Genomic DNA, 19,051 nt, shown 5'->3' with positions numbered 1-19,051 from the left:
TGTGTTATTAAGTTTTCTAAACATCATCTTAATGGCTGTATCCCATTATATTGGATTGATAAGCCACAATATTTTCCATTGATCCCCTATTATTGATCATTTATTGCTTCTGGTTTTTTGGTCATTTTTTTAAACAGCACTTTGGTGAACATTCACATAGCTAAGTTTTATCAGTGATCTCTAGTTATTTCCTGGAATACACTCACATACTTTGTTGTTAGGTCAACAGACACTAGTATGCTTCTCAGGTTACCATTTGGTCCCCTTAAAGAAATCATCTCAATCTATGGGTATGTGACTTTGAAGAGATTTCTCTTATCCTCTGGCTAACATTTTCCCAATGCTATTTCAGCAATTAGCAACACTTCCCCAAGTTGGGCTTTAATATTTCGCAGCAGCCTCCTTGTGCCCTTTGCTAGCCGTGGCTGATGTGCATTCACTTCTAAATCCACGAGGTAACTCCTCTTGATGCTGTGCCTGCATGGCCATATCCCACCAGGTACAGGAATTTTAAAATCTAGGACATCGCCGTCATCTTAACGTTGGCATAGAAGTAGAACCAAACTATTTTTCTGGATCCAGTTCTGCTCCCAACTGCAAGTATCTCAGGCAACTTGAATTTATTTATTTATTTATTTTTTTTTTTTACCATCATAGGACTCTGCTTGATAAGCTTGAATTTTTAAATGCCTAAAAATCTGATTTACACAACCTACATCCTAAAAGTTGGATGTTCTCAGCAGCCACACAGGCATTATAGTTTTACCCTCAGCAAATTAGCTGTACCATCCTTGATTCCTACTCCCCTCACGAAAGTTTAGTTGTTGCATTGGAGGGGTAATTCCTCTATTGCTAGGAAACTCTCTCTTCTGTGTGCCTCTACCATTAAGCTCCCTCTTGGAAGCCTACTGTCCCTGCTGTTCAAGTACCAAGTGTAATTCTAATACTGAAAAATAGCATTCAGGGTTTTTTCTCCTGCACAGTATGAATCAAGTATTCCTAACATGTCCCCTCTACACACTGGATCTTTGTAAATATATTACCCACTGGAGTAGGACAAATACAATGCTGTCAAGTGAATGGAACTGTGTAAAAAGCAAAAGCTTTGAAAAGAAATGCCCTGCTAGTAAAAGTTAGAGAGGCACTGGAAAAACTATAGGGGATGCTCAAATGCCTTTCAAGTCACATGGGAAAACGTCTCGGTCTGTGAAAACCCAGGGTACCAAGCCAGATTGTAGAAAAGCAGGGAAAGAAGGGGCTTTCAAGAGATTTCTTAACTTTTCAAAAAAATTTATATCAGTATTTATGTAGAATAGTCTCCTAATATCTTTAAGATATAATTTTGTTTGCCCCTTGTGTTGAACCTCAATGACGACCTAACAAGAGTGCCTTCCTGACTCTGATATTTTTTAAAAACATTATGAATTAATTGGCATCTGTAAAATGACAAATGGGCTTTCATCTGTGATGCTGAGGAATTGATTACTAGAGGTTAGTGGTGGAGCCCTAGGTTGAGAAGGATTCCAGGCCTCATCTGTGGTCTGCAGGAAAGAGTGCTGTGATCAACTAGTGATGTCTGCCACAGGACCAGGCAGTGCAGAGGGAGCATCAGTGCCATTTTTTTGTTTACTTGGTGGCAGAGAGGAGTCTATCACAAAGAGCACATCTTCCTTTCTCTCTCAAGAGCTTGACTGCCTAGGTGTGAATGCCAGCTTTCTCCCACTCACGAGTTGCATGAGCTTGGGCAAGTCACTTAACCTCTCTGTGTCTTGGTTTTCTTCACTGTAAATTAGGAACAGCAATAGACCAACTTTGTGGAATGTTGGGGAGGATTAAGTAATTAAATTATGTTATGCATTATGAGCTATGCCAGGCACATAACATTTTAAATCTATATGTTAGCTATTATTAGTATTAGTACATTACATTATGTATTATTATTCTCCTGACATTGGCTTGTGACTGGCCACACTCCCCTGGCCACGTGGCCCCCCGTTGTGAAATGGACATAACCAAAACAAGATGCAATGAACTCAAGTGTGGGAGGGATCTGCATCCCCCACCCATCTACCCTGCAGGCAGGTCAACTTCAGAGAGTCCCATCGCCCTGGACAAGCCAGATCAGGTCAGAATAACAACCCCCACGCTCCTTTCTTCCTTAAAGGAGTGAGTTTCTCCCATGGTTTATGGAGAAATCCAATAAAATTATATAAGCAACTTGGATATAAATGCAGCTCCATTGCCAGTGAATAATCGATAGTCACATCTGACTGGCCTCCCAGGGAGGTTCCAGATATTGCACGTAGAACATGGGTGCGAACACCGTGGTGTCAGAGTCCGAAGATCCAGCACACGTGGGGCCTGTGACCCTGGGCCTGTCATTCACCTTCTCTAGGTTTCAGTTTCATTTCCCCACATGCAAAAACACCTTTCTCCCAGTGTGGTTGTGATACTTAAATGAAATAACATATCTAAAAATGCTTTGAAAGCTCTCCACACCATACAATTGTAAGGTATAAAAATACTCGTATCGCACAAGAAGGGAGGTGCTAGAAAGGAGTTTAACCTATATTGCTCTCCTGCTGCCATAAAACATGCCGTATAGTGAAACCACCCCATAATGAGACCTCTTCTGTTTTTATTAAAACCCAAGATCTTCCTAATGATGAATTCTGCTCTGTGGCTAGTATGCTATGGAGATGTCACAGTACGTTGATTTTGAGCCATCATGTTTTTGCCTGATAGTATTTCGATACACATCATGTGTTAGATTTGATTTTCTTTACCCTGCTAGCTTCTCAGCAGCTCTAGGTGCCGTCTGGCCTAAATGCTATATTTCTGTTGCCATTTCCAATTGAGAGTTGACTACCATTTCCAACAGGGAACTTCCTCTGGGTGTTTTAGAAGAAAGGTGCAAGAGATAAGGCAGGGATGGGAGAGCCAGCCAACTTTTCATGCAGGAAGACTCACGGTTTGTGCTTTTGAGTCAGCACCTGGGGTTGGGGGAAGTGGCTGAGCCCCAGGGCCAATTGCCTCCAGCCTCACTGTGCTGCCTACAAACAGCATCACGTTCTGCACGTGTCTTGTCCAGAAGGAGGTCAGGGAGCACAGTCCGGTGGCATAGGGTGCATGTTGTATGTTTCACAATCTCCCTCTCCTTTAATTCTCCCAACCATTAATCCACTCCCTTCCACTTCACAGGTGAGGAATTTGGAGCTAGAGAGAGGGTATGTGCATAGCTCAAGGTCACCGAAAATTACCAGAAGATCTGGGACAGGCTCCCAAGCTTTCTCTTCTCTTCTAGGGACTTCTCTTTCTTTTCTTCCTTCCTTCCTCCTTTCATCCTTTGTTTCTGCTTTTTAATGATTGGTGTGCATATTTTGATTTTGGAAGAGTGACATCAAAGAAACAATCTATTCTTGTTCATTTCTTTAAAAACTGGAAAATTTGAAAAGTAAAAGGTAGAATAACATCTCCCAACCTGCTAACATCCAAATATAAATAAAGCTAATTCACATTTTAGTGATTTTCATTCTGTCCCTCTGCCCATATTTTTTATATATTTGGTAGTGGTGGTCCCTGTTGTGTGGTTTTGTTTTGCTTTTACTGTTTTAAACATGCTGTTTATACAAGTTTGTATTTTACTTTTTCAGTATTGTCACTTCACCATTTGGCCATGTTGCTTAATTTTTATAGACATGATTTTAATAGCTAAGTAATATTTCTCAATAATATTCTGTTGCATGGGCAAACTATGGATATGTGCAAGTGTTCAACATTTCAGTTTCAAATTCAAATTTTTTGATTCTCACTCTTCTGTTGCTCCCACTGTTGCCATTCTCTATTGCTAGAATTGGTGGCATCTTTTATCCCAACTGTACATAAAATTCCTGACCTCATATCACTCAAGAAAATCAGATGATTAAATTATATAAGCAGATTCTTTAAAATTAAAAAAATTCTTAAAATAGTTATATCCTCTGCACCTCAGTCATCTCTGCTAGACAGATGTCCTTTGTCCCAAGACAGAGAGTGGCTTCTATGATAGCCAAAGAATTAGCAAAGCAAACTCAAGTTTCTAACATCCATGATTTCTTAAAAATTATCTTTTTGAGTTCTCTTTAATTATATAAAATTTCAACCTAATAATTTTTCATGGAAACCATTAAGAGCGATAACACTGAAGAAAAGTGAAAAGACAAAATTTCTATAATTGGGGTCCTATCCAAGACAACCCCAGCATCACATGCTTAAGAACACATTTTTAAATAGAAAGAAAGATGGTTTTTTGTTGTTGTTGCCAATATTGCTTTTCTGTTCTTTTTTTCAATAGAATGCAGGGTGGCTCAGACATCAACAACCAAGCTTCATCTTAAGGCAAGGTAATAATTTTCTTTTGGGATAAACCAGGTGGAAACTCACACTTAGAGACTATGTTTCAGGCACCTTGGAGACCCAAAGATGGGGAGCAGGGCTGGGTAGGGAGTGGGGTGGGGTCGGGTTGGGGGTGCAGGTCCCCTGAGGAAGGAGGAGTGTAGTGGGGACTCCCAGAAGCCACGACCCTGCTCACACTGCCACTCAGTCACTCACAAGAAAGGGACAGGTCTCAGGCTCGGAGTCCTGGGCCCCCAGAACACCCAGAAATGGAAGGGCAGAGGCCGTCGGAGTCTGGGGAGAAGGTCTCAACCAGGGAGGGCCAGCAGAGGGCTTGCGGGCTGTGCTCTTGGGAGAGCAGATGAATGAATGCCGGAAAGGAAGTTGCAATCTATCCAGGAAGAGAATAAGCTCAGGGCCGGGCGCGGTGGCTCACGCCTGTAATCCTAGCACTCTGGGAGGCCGAGGCGGGTGGATCGCTCGAGGTCAGGAGTTCGAGACCAGCCTGAGCAAGAGCAAGACCCCCATCTCTACTAAAAATAGAAAGAAATTATATGGACAGCTAAAAATATATATAGAAAAAATTAGCCGGGCATGGTGGCACATGCCTGTAGTCCCAGCTACTCGGGAGGCTGAGGCAGTAGGATCGCTTAAGCCCAGGAGTTTGAGGTTGCTGTGAGCTAGGCTGACACCACGGCACTCACTCTAGCCCGGGTAACAGAGTGAGACTCTGTCTCAAAAAAAAAAAAAAAAAAAAAGAAAAAAGAAAAAGAGAATAAGCTCAGGCATATTTCCAAGGTCCAAATTATCGTTCAGTGAATATTCATTAAAATCCTGCTTCAGGACTTGGCTCACACTAGACAGTCAATAAAATACCTGTGGAATAAGTGAGTAAATGCCTTCTACGTGCCCAGCTGCGGAGAAACCAGTGTAGGGGCACACAAGGCTCCTGATCCACAGGCCTTGTCCCTGTGTCTCATACCATACACTTCCTCCCCAAAGAACGGTTGCAGGGGGTGGCGGTCATTTATCTCAACTGGTGAAGAGGGTTGGCACTAACCAGATCTAAAGAAAGCATAAGCCACAGGAATGGAACCCCAGCTTTGCTGAGTAGGGAAGCCACAGGTTACCACTTGGGGCACAGGGCTCCCCGCAGGGCTGTCCCCCACCTGGCGGGCAGCCCCCACTCTGGCTCTGCACTGGCTGCTCTACTCCATGCTTCGTACCTGCAGGGGCTGGGCAAGGCCTCCGGCAGGTAACTCCCCCAAAGCAAGTTTCGTAATGTGGCCTGACACAGCGAAGGGGCCTGGCAGGGAGGTGACCGCCTCACAGGTGACGGAGAACTGGGTCTCCAGTCCCCACAGCCAGCTGTGTGCCACAGGGCAGCTGTTGATCTCCTTGTGCCTCACTTCCTTCCTCTGTAAAGTGGGGAGGGGAGCAGCCTCCGCCTCTCTCCCTTCACCCCTTCACCGGAGCCCCAGACTCCAGTCCTCACCCCCTTCCCATCCCTGCATCGGGATTCCTGACCCGGATAGGAAACCGGCCCATCGTACTTGCCCTGTGAGAACAACAGCAGAAAACAAGCAGCTTACCCAGAGTGCCTCTGCTGTAACGCAAGAGCCAGCATTTAAGCTCAGGTCATCTCGCACCCAAGCCTGTGTTTTCCCTACCAACCACAGTCCCCACCCATTTATATGGTGGGCATTTTCCCTTGTGCCTGTCTCTGCTCGTTGGGACAGTTTACGTGAAATAATTTCAGGGCCTGAACACCCCCAAAGACCCCTTCTCGTGCCTTTGAATTATAGTTTCTTGCTTCCAGGTAAGAGCCAGGGATTCCTGGGATGGAGCGCAGTGTGGTTGGGGTATTGGGGTCACCCCTCTTGATCCTGGGCTGCCCGATAGCAGGGCTTGCACCTCACACCCAGGCCCTGCCCTCAGACCCTTTGGGAAACTTTCTTGATGGTGGCGGTGTTTGTGATGGGCCTGCCACAGGGACAGACCGCGGTGCTTGCTGTTAAATGCCTGTGGCTTCGGATCCGGTATTTTTTCCACTCTGCCTGGGGCCACTGTGAGGCGGGAGGGGCCGCTAGAATGAGCAGAGTCATGGGCCGGGAAGGGAGGGGAACATCTTGGAACGTTCAACTGTCAGAGCAACCTGTGCTCCCCTCCGACAGGAGCTCAGACGCCAGCATCTATGAGGTCATCACCCCCCCTGCTGTCCCACTGACCAGTGAAGCTGCCTCTCCGCCCACCTCCGCCACTGAGCCTCCCGACTTGTCCAGGCCGCATGCTACACCCTACAAGATGGACAAGGCCAGTCAGACGGAATGGGTCTATCATGGTAAGGGCAGCCGCACCCTGCAGCCGCTGCACGGCCGGGCTGTCTGTGGGCCGGGGGAGGAACGGTCTTGCAGCATTTTGTAAAATATTGTGGCTCTAGCCTTCTCTCTGATGCTAATGATACTCTACTGCTTCCTGTGCCATCTGCAGTCATACTTAGGGTAAGAAGTTAACTCCTCTGCTAGCCCTGCTACCCACTTCCTCCCGTCCCAGACCCCCCGCGGAGAAAGAGCAAGAGCAAAGAGCTGGAACAAATAGCTTCTTCGATCTTTCCTTCCACGTCCCCTCCCCCGTTCCCTCATCAGTCTTCCTGTTCTTGTTCTACATGAACACAGGCACGGTTTGCCTCAGCGACACAGGCCATTTTCTTCCCAGATTACAAACTGGTTCCCTGGGGTGAGAGGCCGAACCCACAAAATCACGTGGAGAACGTCGAATGGGTGGGACTCAGCCCTCCTCAGATTGTCTCAGCCCCCCTCAGACTGTCTCAACGCATAGCCAGAGCCGGCCCTGATGCAGAACCAGCCAAAACCACCCGTGTAGCGAACCTCCAAGGCGACAGCTAGGAGAAACGCAGGAGAGAATCCAGCAAGATTCCATGAAGGGTCTTAATTCTCTACCCAATTAAGCCCCCAAACCCCTCACTCTAGGGTCCTGGGGATGGAATACTGAACAGCATGTCTCGTCATGATGAATCATTTAAATCCTGCCTTAGTGGGATCGATCCATCACTAATTCACAGATTTATTTCCATAGTCATGGCAGCAGTAAATTAGATTCCCCCAGCACCTCACCTCCCTGCCCCTATCTGTGCCTGCTACATTTTGTAGCTGAAATGCACTTAAATGACATTACAAGCGTATAAGAGGATGGAGAGGCAGAGGACAGGCCCAGCACGTGACAGGCGACATTGGTTCACTTGGGACGTTTGTCGGCATGTGTGCTCTCAGGGAGCCTCAAGAACTGGAACCACGGCAAAGTCAGTGAGCACGACCACTGGGGAAAATCTGAGCATTTATCTAAATATTCATAAGCAGGATTCTGAAAGTCATTTCCTGGGTAATCACCGGTGAAATGCCAGTGCCAAGCTTGAAAGGACATGGGAGGGGAGAAAGGGGACCGGAGAAGGCTGGATGTGAAAGCCTATTCATGCCACTGTGGACACCCCCAGAGAAAGGCCCCACTGAAATCCTTGTGTCATTTACTCAGCTCATTCATCCACCACCCTCTTGGTCTTTAAGCTTAATTAATGGGGCTAGTTATGTCTGTATTTAATTTTGGGTGTAAACACCATGTATATTTTGGTGTGTATGGGCAGGTTTTGCCGGTATGTATCTTTCCAATACTGAGTTCCTTAAAGCAAACATAAGTTCAGTGTTTGGGAAAAGTCCGGCCACCCACAGTAAATGTCTACTGATCTAATACTGTGACGTTGGTGGCCTAATCCAAAGGTGTGAACTATTTTGGCGTCTCTAAGCCAGGATCAATGACATCCCACATTCCTGCAGTTACTTGGGAGGATGGTCATTGGAACAGAGATTGGAACGCAAGGAAAAACTAGCCATTTCCTAAAATTCATGAAGGTTTTTCTTTCCCCTTCTGCCTATGGTTTTCAGTGTATCTTTCTGGAAAGCATCGGTGGTAGCAGGTACATGATTGTGTCTGGCCAATGGAATGGAGAAAGTATGACAAAGAGTGACAAAGAATGTGTAGACGTAGCAGCTCTCAGGCCCTGGGTCACCACCAAATGCCAAGAGTATATTTATGGCCTAGATAGCCAAGTCAGCTCTCAAGAAAGCCATGGAAAGGAATATTCCATCTCTGCTGGCAGCCTTTAATGTCAGGGAAGCCAGGATCCTGAGACCCAGGCTAAGAGGAAGAGGCTAGCGGGCCAGCGAGTCACACTTCCTGCCAAGCCGTCCTGTCCTGCCTACTGATTTTGAAATAATTCCAGTTCTCAGCTCCATTAGAGCACCTACGCTGGCCAAGTCCCAAGTTAACCAAGGGAGCACCGAGAAGGAGCATCCACGTTCTGGCACTCAGTATCCAATACAGGCTGGCCACGTGCCTGAGGAGGACGCAGAAGAGCAGGACTTCGTGAGGATGACAAGAAGGAAAGCAGGACGTGTGGGGCTCCAGGAAGGCCGAGGAGCCACACACCTGAGCCAGGAGGAGGTAGCAGAAAGGGACACAGGACGTCAGTCCGTGGAGGAGGGGGAGAGAGAGCCAGTCCTCCTGCAGCTGGAGCACAGATTAGCACGGATTCCCAAGCGTGGCACATTTGACAAAGAGTCTGCTCTCAGCCCAGGGCAGACGCTGCCCAGACACGTGTTGGAGAAACACAGGCGACCACAGCAAAAGCAACCCACAGGCCTGGGAATGGAGCGCTGAGGCCAGCAGGAGAGAGCAGAGAGGCGGCCAGGCGTGGGCACTGCGGCTCCAGGGGGCCCAGGACTGGGTGTCCCTGTCACCAGGCACTTGTGAAGATGAAGATTCCTAGCCTTTATGAGAATTTTTGTCCAAGACGGCCAAAATCTGCATTCTTAACAAGATCCCCAGAGGCTTCTCGGGCACAAAAACAATGGAGAGCCAGAGAAACTCTAGTTTCTGGTGAATTTCATGGGTGCTGGGCTCCTGTTTCTAAAGCGTGTTTTTATTATGGGATTGTTCAACCGCAGTGGCTCAGGAGTGTTTCCCATGGCAGGGCCTTTCCCGACAAATACAACTTTGAACCAAATACGGAGGAAAAACACCCAGATAAATCTCTGAAGCCTATTACTCCGGAGGGTGGCAGAACTGACATGGAAAGACTGCTAAAGGCACAGAAAATACCCTGTGATCCACATGAGGTATTCAGAAGGCCCAGAAACACTATTTATGGCCTCAGGTGTGTATGTATCCAGGCACAGAGCAGGGTCGTAAACCAGGCAGACCAGAAATCCTAACCCAGAGCATTATAACCACGCTTGCAGAAATCATCAGGACCTAGTGCCTGGCACACGGTCAGTACTCATAAATATCTGTTAAATACTTGGGAAATTGTTGTTGAACCCTCACCTGATTCAAGATCGGATCATGGTGATAACAGGGTATGTCCTACTTCAAAGAAATAGCGTTGGTAGGAAGGGGGCTATAGTTAGAAATCTGTGTCCCTGCAGACACTGTATGTAGCGAAATGTGGGTGAAGATTAACAGAGAGGGGCGAAGTGATACTTCGAACCACTTGGCCAGACGGAAGAGAAGTTTGGAAAGCTCCCCACAGCGCAAGTTAGTGTGTTTGCCCAGATTTTCCTTCCGTGGACTTGGATTTTGAAAGATCATATGCAGAGGTTAAAAAGACAAGGATGTTCCTGACAATAAATATAGGAAAATGGCTCTGAATTTTAAGAATAGTGTAAGGAAATCTGAATCCCAGGGTAAATATTCTTACCAAAAAGTAACAATAATAATAATGATAATGTTAAGTACAGGCAGCAACAAAGACAAAGGCCCTTCTAAAATATGATTGGGGCAAGAAGATCAAGACAGGTAGGCTACGACTGTTAGGGCAACGTTGATGAATGATTCAGAGAAAGTCAAGTTCTTCAATTGCTGTTTAATTTTGACTTCACCATGAAGGAAACTTATCCTGAGATTGAAAAGGGTGCAAGAAAATTCGGTAAGAAACAGCAGAAACCAAAGATTGGAGGAAAAAAATCAGAAAAGAATGGAAACTTGCCATCTCCCGACCTAGATAAAATACGCCCCAGAATATAGAGAGAAAATAGCTTAATCATGTTTCTAGTTTTTGAGAAATTGTGGGAGATTGGGGAAATGAGTCTGTGACCCATCTGGGACAAATATTGAGAGCAAAATGACCACAAGAAACCAGCCTGAGATCAATAAAAGCAAATCATGTAACACTGGCATTTAGGCCACTTTTTGATAAGGTTATTAGATCAGGGAACTATGGAAACCCCGGAAGGCCAAATTCCATAAGGCATTTCATTTCCAAAGGCATCTTGATGTTCCCGGACAAGACAGAGAAATAGTAGGTGGTGCTAATGTTAGCTGGTATCATCAGTAGCAGTAACTGACTGAACACCACACTGAGATGCTGTTTAGTGGAGCAGGGTCAACCCAGTTTCCAGGAGAGAACCACAGGGCTCTGCCCAGCACAACACTTTCATGATAGACTTGGATGCAGATGTAGAAGGAATATTTATATTTGTAGATGCCCTGAGGCCATTGGATGATGAGGATAACATAATCAGATTCTAAAAGATTTTGACAGGCAGAAACATCAGACCACAATTAGCTAGATAAAAGATACTGGCAATTGATATTAAGTCCTGCTATTTATTAGCCCCCCAAAAATAACAGGATGGAGAATACAGGTGAAGAAGTCCCATTTGTTGTTAGGTGCTTTGTTCAACCAGGCTCAACAAGTCAATAGTATAACTAATGTGACTGCCAGAAAAGTTAACATAACCAAACACAACTAAAAGGATATACAGCCAGGCATGGTGGCTCACGCCTGTAATCCTAGCACTCTGGAAGGCCGAGGCAGGAAGATCACTTGAGGCCAGGAGTTCAAGACCAGCCTGAGCAAGAGCAAGACCCCCCATCTCTACAAAAAAAAAAAAAAATAGAAAAAATTAGCTGGGTGTGGTGGCACATGCCTGTAGTCCCAGCTACTTGGGAGGCTGACAGGAGGATCACTTCAGCCCCAGGAGTTTGAGGTTGCAGTGAGCTATGATGTCACTGCACTCTAATCTGGGCGACAGAGCAAGACTTTGTCTCAAAAAAAAAAAAAAAAAAGGTTATGTAAAGGGAATGTAGTGCTGTTCTGACGTGCACTGGAGGGCCGGCCCTGGAACAGCGTGTTCCATTTGGGGGATACCACACTCTCTGAGGGCCAGAAGCAGCTTGGCGGGGGCTCAGAGGAAGGGCTGGCGTTCAGCAGACCTGGAGACTATGTCCTATAAGGAACTGTCAAAGCAAAGGGTGATGTTAAGTCTGGAAGACATGTGACTCTGAGATATGAAAACTGACTTTAAATATTTGACAATCTGCCACACAAAACCAAGACTTCCCGTCTGGACTGAAGGGCTAGAACAGGACCATTAATGGAATCTCAGGGAAACGTCGTAAGGAAATGCCTCCTAACAGAACTATGCCACGCTGCCGTGAGTTTCCTTGAAACCGGAGAGCCCTCGTCTGCAGAGGTGCTGGGCTCATGCTGAAGAACCCATAGGCACTGGTGCAGCCCTAGTCCTGGAGCCTCTGCTCCCAACGCCATGGGCCAGACGCAAATGTGGACACTCCCATAAGCAAATGAGCCTTCATGCTTTGTCACTGTGAACCCGCTAGTCCCTGCTAGTAAAAATGAAATGTAGGGTGTGTATGTGCATGTGTATGTACACACATGGGTGCACACGTGTGTTTAGGAGTGGGGAAAAGAACAAATGGGGCTGGGTGGTGACAAAAAAAAAGCAGGGATCACAAAATTCCAGCAGACAGAAAACAAGGGTAACCAAGAACTTACAAAAGTCCTAGAAAAATACAGTAGCCTCCCATTGCAAATCCCAGCCAGCCCCCGTTATGCTCCCCTTGGCAACAGAGCACAGAGACGCCCACTTCCTACAGTGACAGGCATGCTCCATTGCGTGTCTATGTGGCCTTGGAGCCGCCTGCCTCTGTGGCTCCTACAGCAGGAGGAATCTCTCCAAGGTCCCCCCCCACACCCACCCCAGCCACTCCAGCTACCTTGAGGACCTAAACTAGCCTGGGGTGACCAGAGAAGGTCACAGAGGGGCTACATTTTCTGACCATTGATTTATTGCACTCCTAGAGTAAGTTACCAAAGCCACAGAGGAGGAGGAGGGGTGGGCTGGGCATCCATGTGTGCCAGCTGTGCCCACCAGCCAAAGTCCTTCCCACTGTCCATCAGCCTTGGGGGCCTAGAAAGAACCTCAGACCCCAAATGTCCAATATAAGCCCACTGGTAAGTGTAAGGTGAGGCTGGGCGCAGTGGCTTATGCCTATAATCCTAGCACTCTGGGAGGCCTAGGTGGGAGGATCTCTTGAGCTCAGCAGTTCCAGACCAGCCTGAGCAAGAGTGAGACCCCCGTCTCTACTAAAAATAGAAAGAAATGATCTGGAGAGCTAAAAATATATATAGGAAAAAAAATTAGCCGGGCATGGTGGCACATGCCTGTAGTCCCAGCTACTTGGGAGGCTGAGGCAGGAGGATCGCTTGAGCCCAGGAGTTTGAGGTTGCTGTGAGCTAGGCTGACACCATGGCACTCTAGCCCGGGCAACAGAGTGAGACTGTGTCTCAAAAAAAAAAAAGAAAGAAAGAAAGAAAGTGTAAGGTGAAAATCATTAATGCCCAACCTTTTCTCCCTTTTAACAGTACCATCTTTCAGATCGAAATTACAAACAGAGGAAGAAGCCACCGTGGGTTCAGAAGGTATAATTTATAATATGATGATTTTAAATGACATGTAGAAGTTACTAATCTACCCACGAGAAGGTGAGAAGCACCGAATTAGCATGCCCCCAGCCAGGGAGAGCCCACTTTGACCATTTGAGACCAGGGCAGCCTTAATTAAGACCAACGGCCACGGCATTGTCTCTGGAATTTAGTGTCAAGGCTCAGGCAAGACATGGAGCCCAAGAGTAAAAGAGCTCTGCCATTTTGAAAGGGAAGGAAACAATAGTTAGCACTGGAAAGAGGAGGGCAGATAATGGTGTTACTCATACTTAGATCATTCAGTGACATTTAATGTACCCCTACTGTATACTGGCAGGATATAAAGACGGGCAAAACCCACCTCACCCTCTCAGAACGTAAACTCTCGCGGGCAAGGTGACATAGAACAGAGGGAGGAGAATGAGTGTTCATTGAGCATATGCTTCTGACTTCAAACTGCTGAGGATCACGGAAGCCTCTTATGCCAAAATGCACGACCTCCACCCTGAGTCTCCCCAGCTATTTAGGAGATGATTATTAGATTGATTCCATCAGGGAGTAAAAGGTCCAGCCTAGTTCACCATCCCACATCTTATTAATAATTCTTCTTATTCTTTTTCAATGTTTGCTGTCCCTAAAGGGCATCCAGACGAAGATTATGGTAAGAGTCCAACGTAATGTATCCAAAGATCCCTGCTTTCTGCAGAGTGTCCTGGGCTGGGGACACTGCCCCGGGTAGGTGGGTCCCTTGCTGGTCCGGCTTGCCCCAAGTCCTAGAGGGAACCTAGGGGCACACTGAGCACACAGCCCTAGAACCTCCTGAAGAACAGGGCCAGAAGTCCATCCCCCTACGCAAAAGCTCTGGACCAGGGACTCCCGCATTGAAGGGCGTCCAGCTGGGTGCTCGTTTTCCTGAGATCTGGGAAGCGCTTAGGGCTCGCCTGGGCCGGGTGCTCCTCCCTAGACTGGGGGTCTGTCGCACTTTGGTAGGGAATAAATTAAAGCCCCTACAAATAATGCCTTAAGTATTTATTAAATGTCTATCAAAAAGGGGTTAGTTGAATACTATAACGAGGTGGGACAGGAGAGAATCTTCAGGGAGGCAGAATGTCACTCCACAGAACAGAAGCCTGCAGGTAAGCAGACCCGTCCCCACTGGAGAACAATTTAAAGACAATGGTCTGCTGTACTTGAGCATGGGGGTGTGGGGAGAGGGACGAGGCTTTATAGACACACAGGCCCCACTATCAAACAAACTCTTTCAAACTCTGAACTGTGCATCCCACCCGCCCCACCGCCCCCTCAGAAGGGTACTGATTAATACAGTTTCCTCCATCTTAGTCCATTGCGTGGGGCTCTCAGAGCTATGCTGCTCGAACTATAAGGCGTGGGGCACTCACCTGGGGATCTTGTTTAAATGCGGATTCTGATTAAATAGCTCCAAGATTGGGCCTGTTGAACAAGCTCCCCGAAGCAGATCCACGGACCACACTTTGAGTAGCAAGGTTGTCAAACAGCTAGATTTGTGCACAAAGCAACCGCTAGCCCCGCCCATCCTTTGACCCACCTGCCTGGGATAACAAGGAATCCACCACCTGCAGCGTGGAGGCGGTGAAAGCAGGGCTGAGCTCCACCTGTGTGCCCCTTAACCCGTGGGGCTGGGTGGCTCCTCTCTCAGAGCTGGCCCTGGGCTGGTCGCTCTCTGCTTCTTCCCTCCCTTTTCCCATCTGTTGGTAAAGAAAAAGTTATTCGATGACACTTGCTAAAGCGCAGTAAGGCGGACTTTCTTCAGGACCTGCGTGATATAGGGACCTCAGCAATGGGATTTTGCAGTAGGGGAGAGAGAGTTGGCTTGATTCCAAATACAGAATGGGCAAGTGGGAATTTATAGTCAAGGAGCGGGGTTGGGGGGGGGGTGGTCAGTGGATGGAAAATTACTAAGAGGAAACATCAGGGGAAAGTGGGATTCTGGCTAAACCAATCTAACAGAGTCTTGCTGAGGCAGGCCAGAGTGCCGAGACAGCGCCCAAGGGTGGCGGAGGAGGAGGAACCTGACTGGACGATAGACGATGCTTGGATATCAAGGGTGGGCGGTTCTTGCTAAAAATGGATTTTTTAAGGAAGTGCACAGGTGGGCCTGGGAGAAGGTTTAGGAGCCTGACTAAAGTTTGGTCAAGCAAAGAATCTTTGTCACTGTGACGTGGGGATTATTGTATCTACCCCACAGGGCAAATACACGTGGCTCAAACATTTGTCCCAAACTCAGGAACTATGGTTCTGTCAAGAAAAATGTTAGAGGAGAGGCACTTGGATGAGGAAGAAGGAAGAGCTGTCCTTAATCAGCCCAGGGAAAGACACGCTCCACTTAGGGAACAGTGTGTGCTGGCCCTGACCTACATTAGCACCGGGCCTCAGAGCCTCTTCAAAGATCAGTCTTATTGTCCCCATGGCACGGATGAGGTGCTGGGGTGCAAAGGGATTGAGTGACATGTTGGTGGAGGTGGCCCAGGTCCCAGGTGACAGGGCCGGCACTGGAAGCTGGCTTGACACTTCGCCCTGGCCTTCCCCCATCCTCCCATGGAGCAACTGTTCGGAGGAGATAATGATCTCGCTAGAACAGAGGTAGAGGTTGGCAGAAGTCCCCAGAGGGAAAGGTAATTACAAACAGAGCTTTTCCTTCTCACTCAGCCCCGGTCAGAGGTATGTTGCTTCTTAGTCACCGCATGTGGCATGCCATGTTGACAGTGCCCACTGATGTTTTTATAATAAGCGTAATTATTACGTTGACTCCAACACTTCTGAGCACTGCTGTTCGGCATTCCGGGCTGCCAGATTCACCTTCTTCCTGTGATAACACCTACTTTTTTGCCCCCTCACGTTAACTATGTATGATTCAAGAAAGCCTATTAAAATACAGCAATCACAAATGCTGGGGACTCACGGAGCCACCAGGGCCAGCAGCAGCCGCGTTCTCCGTCCCGGGCAAGGGCAGGGAAGGTAGCCTGCCCCTCTGCTCGGAGCAGCTCACGCCGGCCTGCTTCCTGGTCTCCCGGCCCCTTTCTTACTGGTACATTCTTGCCTCCTCTCCTCTGCCACCCACAGGGAGCTTCCCTAGCGCTTGCTTGCTGGAATTCCCAAGGATTCTTGTTGGGTTTTCCTAAATGGCTTGTCAAAACTTTCCTTGTTCGTTTCCAGGGCAGACAGTTCAGGATCCTGCAATGTTTACATGTTTTTAGAATCAAGCTCAAAGTGCCTCCCGGCTTTGCTTGTTGTGAGCACCCCAGCGGAGGCTGCGTGTGTGCCCCTGGGGGTAGTGACGGAAAGAATAGCTGGACTCCGAGGGAGCGTGAGGTCCACCCCAAATGCCCGGGGTCTCTGTCAGTCACGAACTGAGGCTGCAGTGGAAGGTCTGCAGGCAGAAAGCGGCCTGGGCCTTGCGTGGGTCAAGGCAGGTCTGGCTCCGTGCAGTTCTCCGCCCACCAGGAGCCCAGGGGGTCAGAGTTTTCCTCATGGAGCCAGAACTGGGAAGGAGCACAACGTAAGGTGTGAAGATCACAAAGGATGTCCCCTCTACACCCCCAAAGGTGTGATAGGGACACAAAACCAAGCAAGCTAGCCCAGTGCCAGCCTGGTGCAGTTTTCAGGGCTGTCCGGATGGGCCAGCTTGAAAGCGCTGGTGTCACTTGCAGCTGAGGCAGCAGACCCCGTGATTTCCCTGGGGGCCCAATTATCCTGCAGGGCCACTTCCTCTGAGCTCTGGCATCAGGATCCACACCTTCCCAGGCGCAGGGAAGAGAGGCCCAAGTTATAACTATCAACGCCCCAATTCAGTTTGCACCCCGTCTCACTGGAGGCAGGAAGCCCCTCTCCTGGCCCAGGGTGTCAGGATGCTGTGGCTGGCCTTTGGGAACAAAGACCGTCGCTAACTCTGGTGACATTCTCTAGCTCACCAGCTTGGGGATGCATCCTTGTGCAATTATGAGCCACATGCAATTCTAGAAACTGGCAATTTTTTACAAACCCAGTAGAAGATAGATGTATTTCTTGAAATTTCCAAGAGAAAGTTATACTCAGAATAAATCTCCCTCAGAATAAAATCTAAAGTCCTTCCTGTGGCCTTCCAGGTCCTTTGAGAGCTGGCCCCTGCCCCCTGTCTCCTCTCTGGTCTCCCCTCCTGCCACATCCTTCACACTCCTCCACGCTAGGCATATTGTCCCCCTTCAGTTTGTAAGATATGCCAAACACACCCCTCCCACACTCACCCCAGGGCCTTTGCACCTCCTGCTGGGAATGCTCTTCCCCAGCTCTCTGCTTCATTCAGGATCCATTCAAATGCCACTGTGTCAGACCAACCTTCACCAGCCATGAGGAACACACACTCACTTTCTTAAGCCAGCCACCAAAACAGACCCTTTTATTCCTAATTTTATTAGTACCCCCAAGTTGAATTTTAGGTAATTTGGTGAACTTATTTAAAGTCTTATTGATGATGGATGCATTTTTTTGGAAGGGCAAGGGTAAATGCCATAAATCTATTTCTTTTTTAAAATAATTGTTTAATTATTTTTGTTCCCCTTTCCCCTTTGATGTGCCATCCAAAATTGAAAGCCCTGGAATTTCTTTCCCAAATGAACTTCTGGGATAGTATAACAGAGGATCGCATTGAAAAGATGGAAACTGAGGACTTCGAAGACACTGTAAGTTGAAAACGAGACCTTTCTCTAGATACCGGAGCAGGGTGGTCCAAGGCCAGCCAGGAACTTCCCCTTGAACGCTGAGATTCATAGCTTCACTCTGTTGTCTGCACAGCCTGAATAAACTTTTCACAAAAACAGACATAATTTTAAGTGCCTCTCAAAGACTCTGCCTTCACATCGGATAAACAAGCCCCACTGGGAGCTTGGCCATTCGTGGAACGCAGGAAAGCTGATATGCTCTTCAAGCACGGAAGCATGTTTATGTTCTGTAGCCGTATCCACATCGGGAAAAAGAAGATAATTTATGTTCTCCAAAGATTTCTTGGCATACTGATGTTTTAAAAAAATTCTAGAAGGAACCAGTAGGAGGAAGAGGGTAAAATGGTCACGGAAATACTCTTTCAGAGAATTCCTGCTCTCCACTCTGCTGTTCCCACTGTTTGTGGGTTTTTGGAATAACGTGTTGAAATGTCACCTGGTACCTTTGGGAATTAGAAAAGTGATTAATTAATGAATCATTAATTCCCATTTTTTGGATGTTTCATTCTTTGGTCCTTTTTGTAGTTTCTCAACAGCTCCTATCAGACAATATTTAAGACAATAGTCAGAGAAATGGCTGCTCGAAATGAACTAGAAGAGGATATTGACATTCCCCTGTCTAAGCTACTGGAAAGTGACAACAGAAGGAAACTGGGAATTCTGTAAGTAACTGGAGCCATCAAGCTACTGATCAGTGGGTTCACGAAAGCTAGAGGTGGCAGCAGGGAAGTGTGAATTGGGCCACCAGGGAAAGAGCAAAGCTAGGGGCAGACGGGTCCCCTGAATCAAGGAGCAGGCACAGGCCGGGCACAGGGCAAGTGTAAGATCCAGGGGTCAGGAACCTCTAACAGAGGCTCAATCTAACTTGATTGCACTCAAAACATATTTCCTGAACACCTACCATGCGCCAATCCAGGCTCTAGGGGTAGAGTCGTGTGTGCCCCAGAGCCTCTGCTGTTGAGGAGCTAACGGGTGCGGAGACCACGTGTTTGCAAAGGTGGGCAAAATGCCAAGGGAGGAACACCCTGCCCTTCCCAAAAGGCCCCTGGGTGCCCCTGGCTGGATCTCCTCACTGGAGTTTAACTCTTGTCTGCCTTTGGTGTCCTGCTCTCAGCCGCAAGGGCAGGCCTCCACCTCAGCCCAC

The 19,051-nt window shown here is 47.6% G+C and overlaps 1 protein-coding gene across 1 annotated transcript in view; it reads left to right on the top strand.

Moving 5' to 3' along the window:
• ERICH6B (glutamate rich 6B) overlaps positions 1 to 19,051 on the top strand; it is a 37,353-nt gene that overhangs the window by 1,169 nt on the left and 17,133 nt on the right. Inside the window, 8 exon segments of the mRNA XM_069466947.1 lie at positions 3,202 to 3,227; positions 5,801 to 5,934; positions 6,549 to 6,715; positions 8,669 to 9,085; positions 13,112 to 13,168; positions 13,812 to 13,832; positions 17,780 to 17,868; positions 18,433 to 18,569. Of these exon segments, the coding sequence (XP_069323048.1) occupies positions 3,202 to 3,227; positions 5,801 to 5,934; positions 6,549 to 6,715; positions 8,669 to 9,085; positions 13,112 to 13,168; positions 13,812 to 13,832; positions 17,780 to 17,868; positions 18,433 to 18,569 (1,048 nt within the window).

This window comes from Eulemur rufifrons, chromosome 4, assembly GCF_041146395.1.
Source record: "Eulemur rufifrons isolate Redbay chromosome 4, OSU_ERuf_1, whole genome shotgun sequence".
In the NCBI taxonomy this organism is placed as follows: Eukaryota; Metazoa; Chordata; class Mammalia; order Primates; family Lemuridae; genus Eulemur; species Eulemur rufifrons.
Note: the sequence above shows the minus strand (reverse complement) of the source record. Positions and strands in the feature narration are given on the sequence as shown.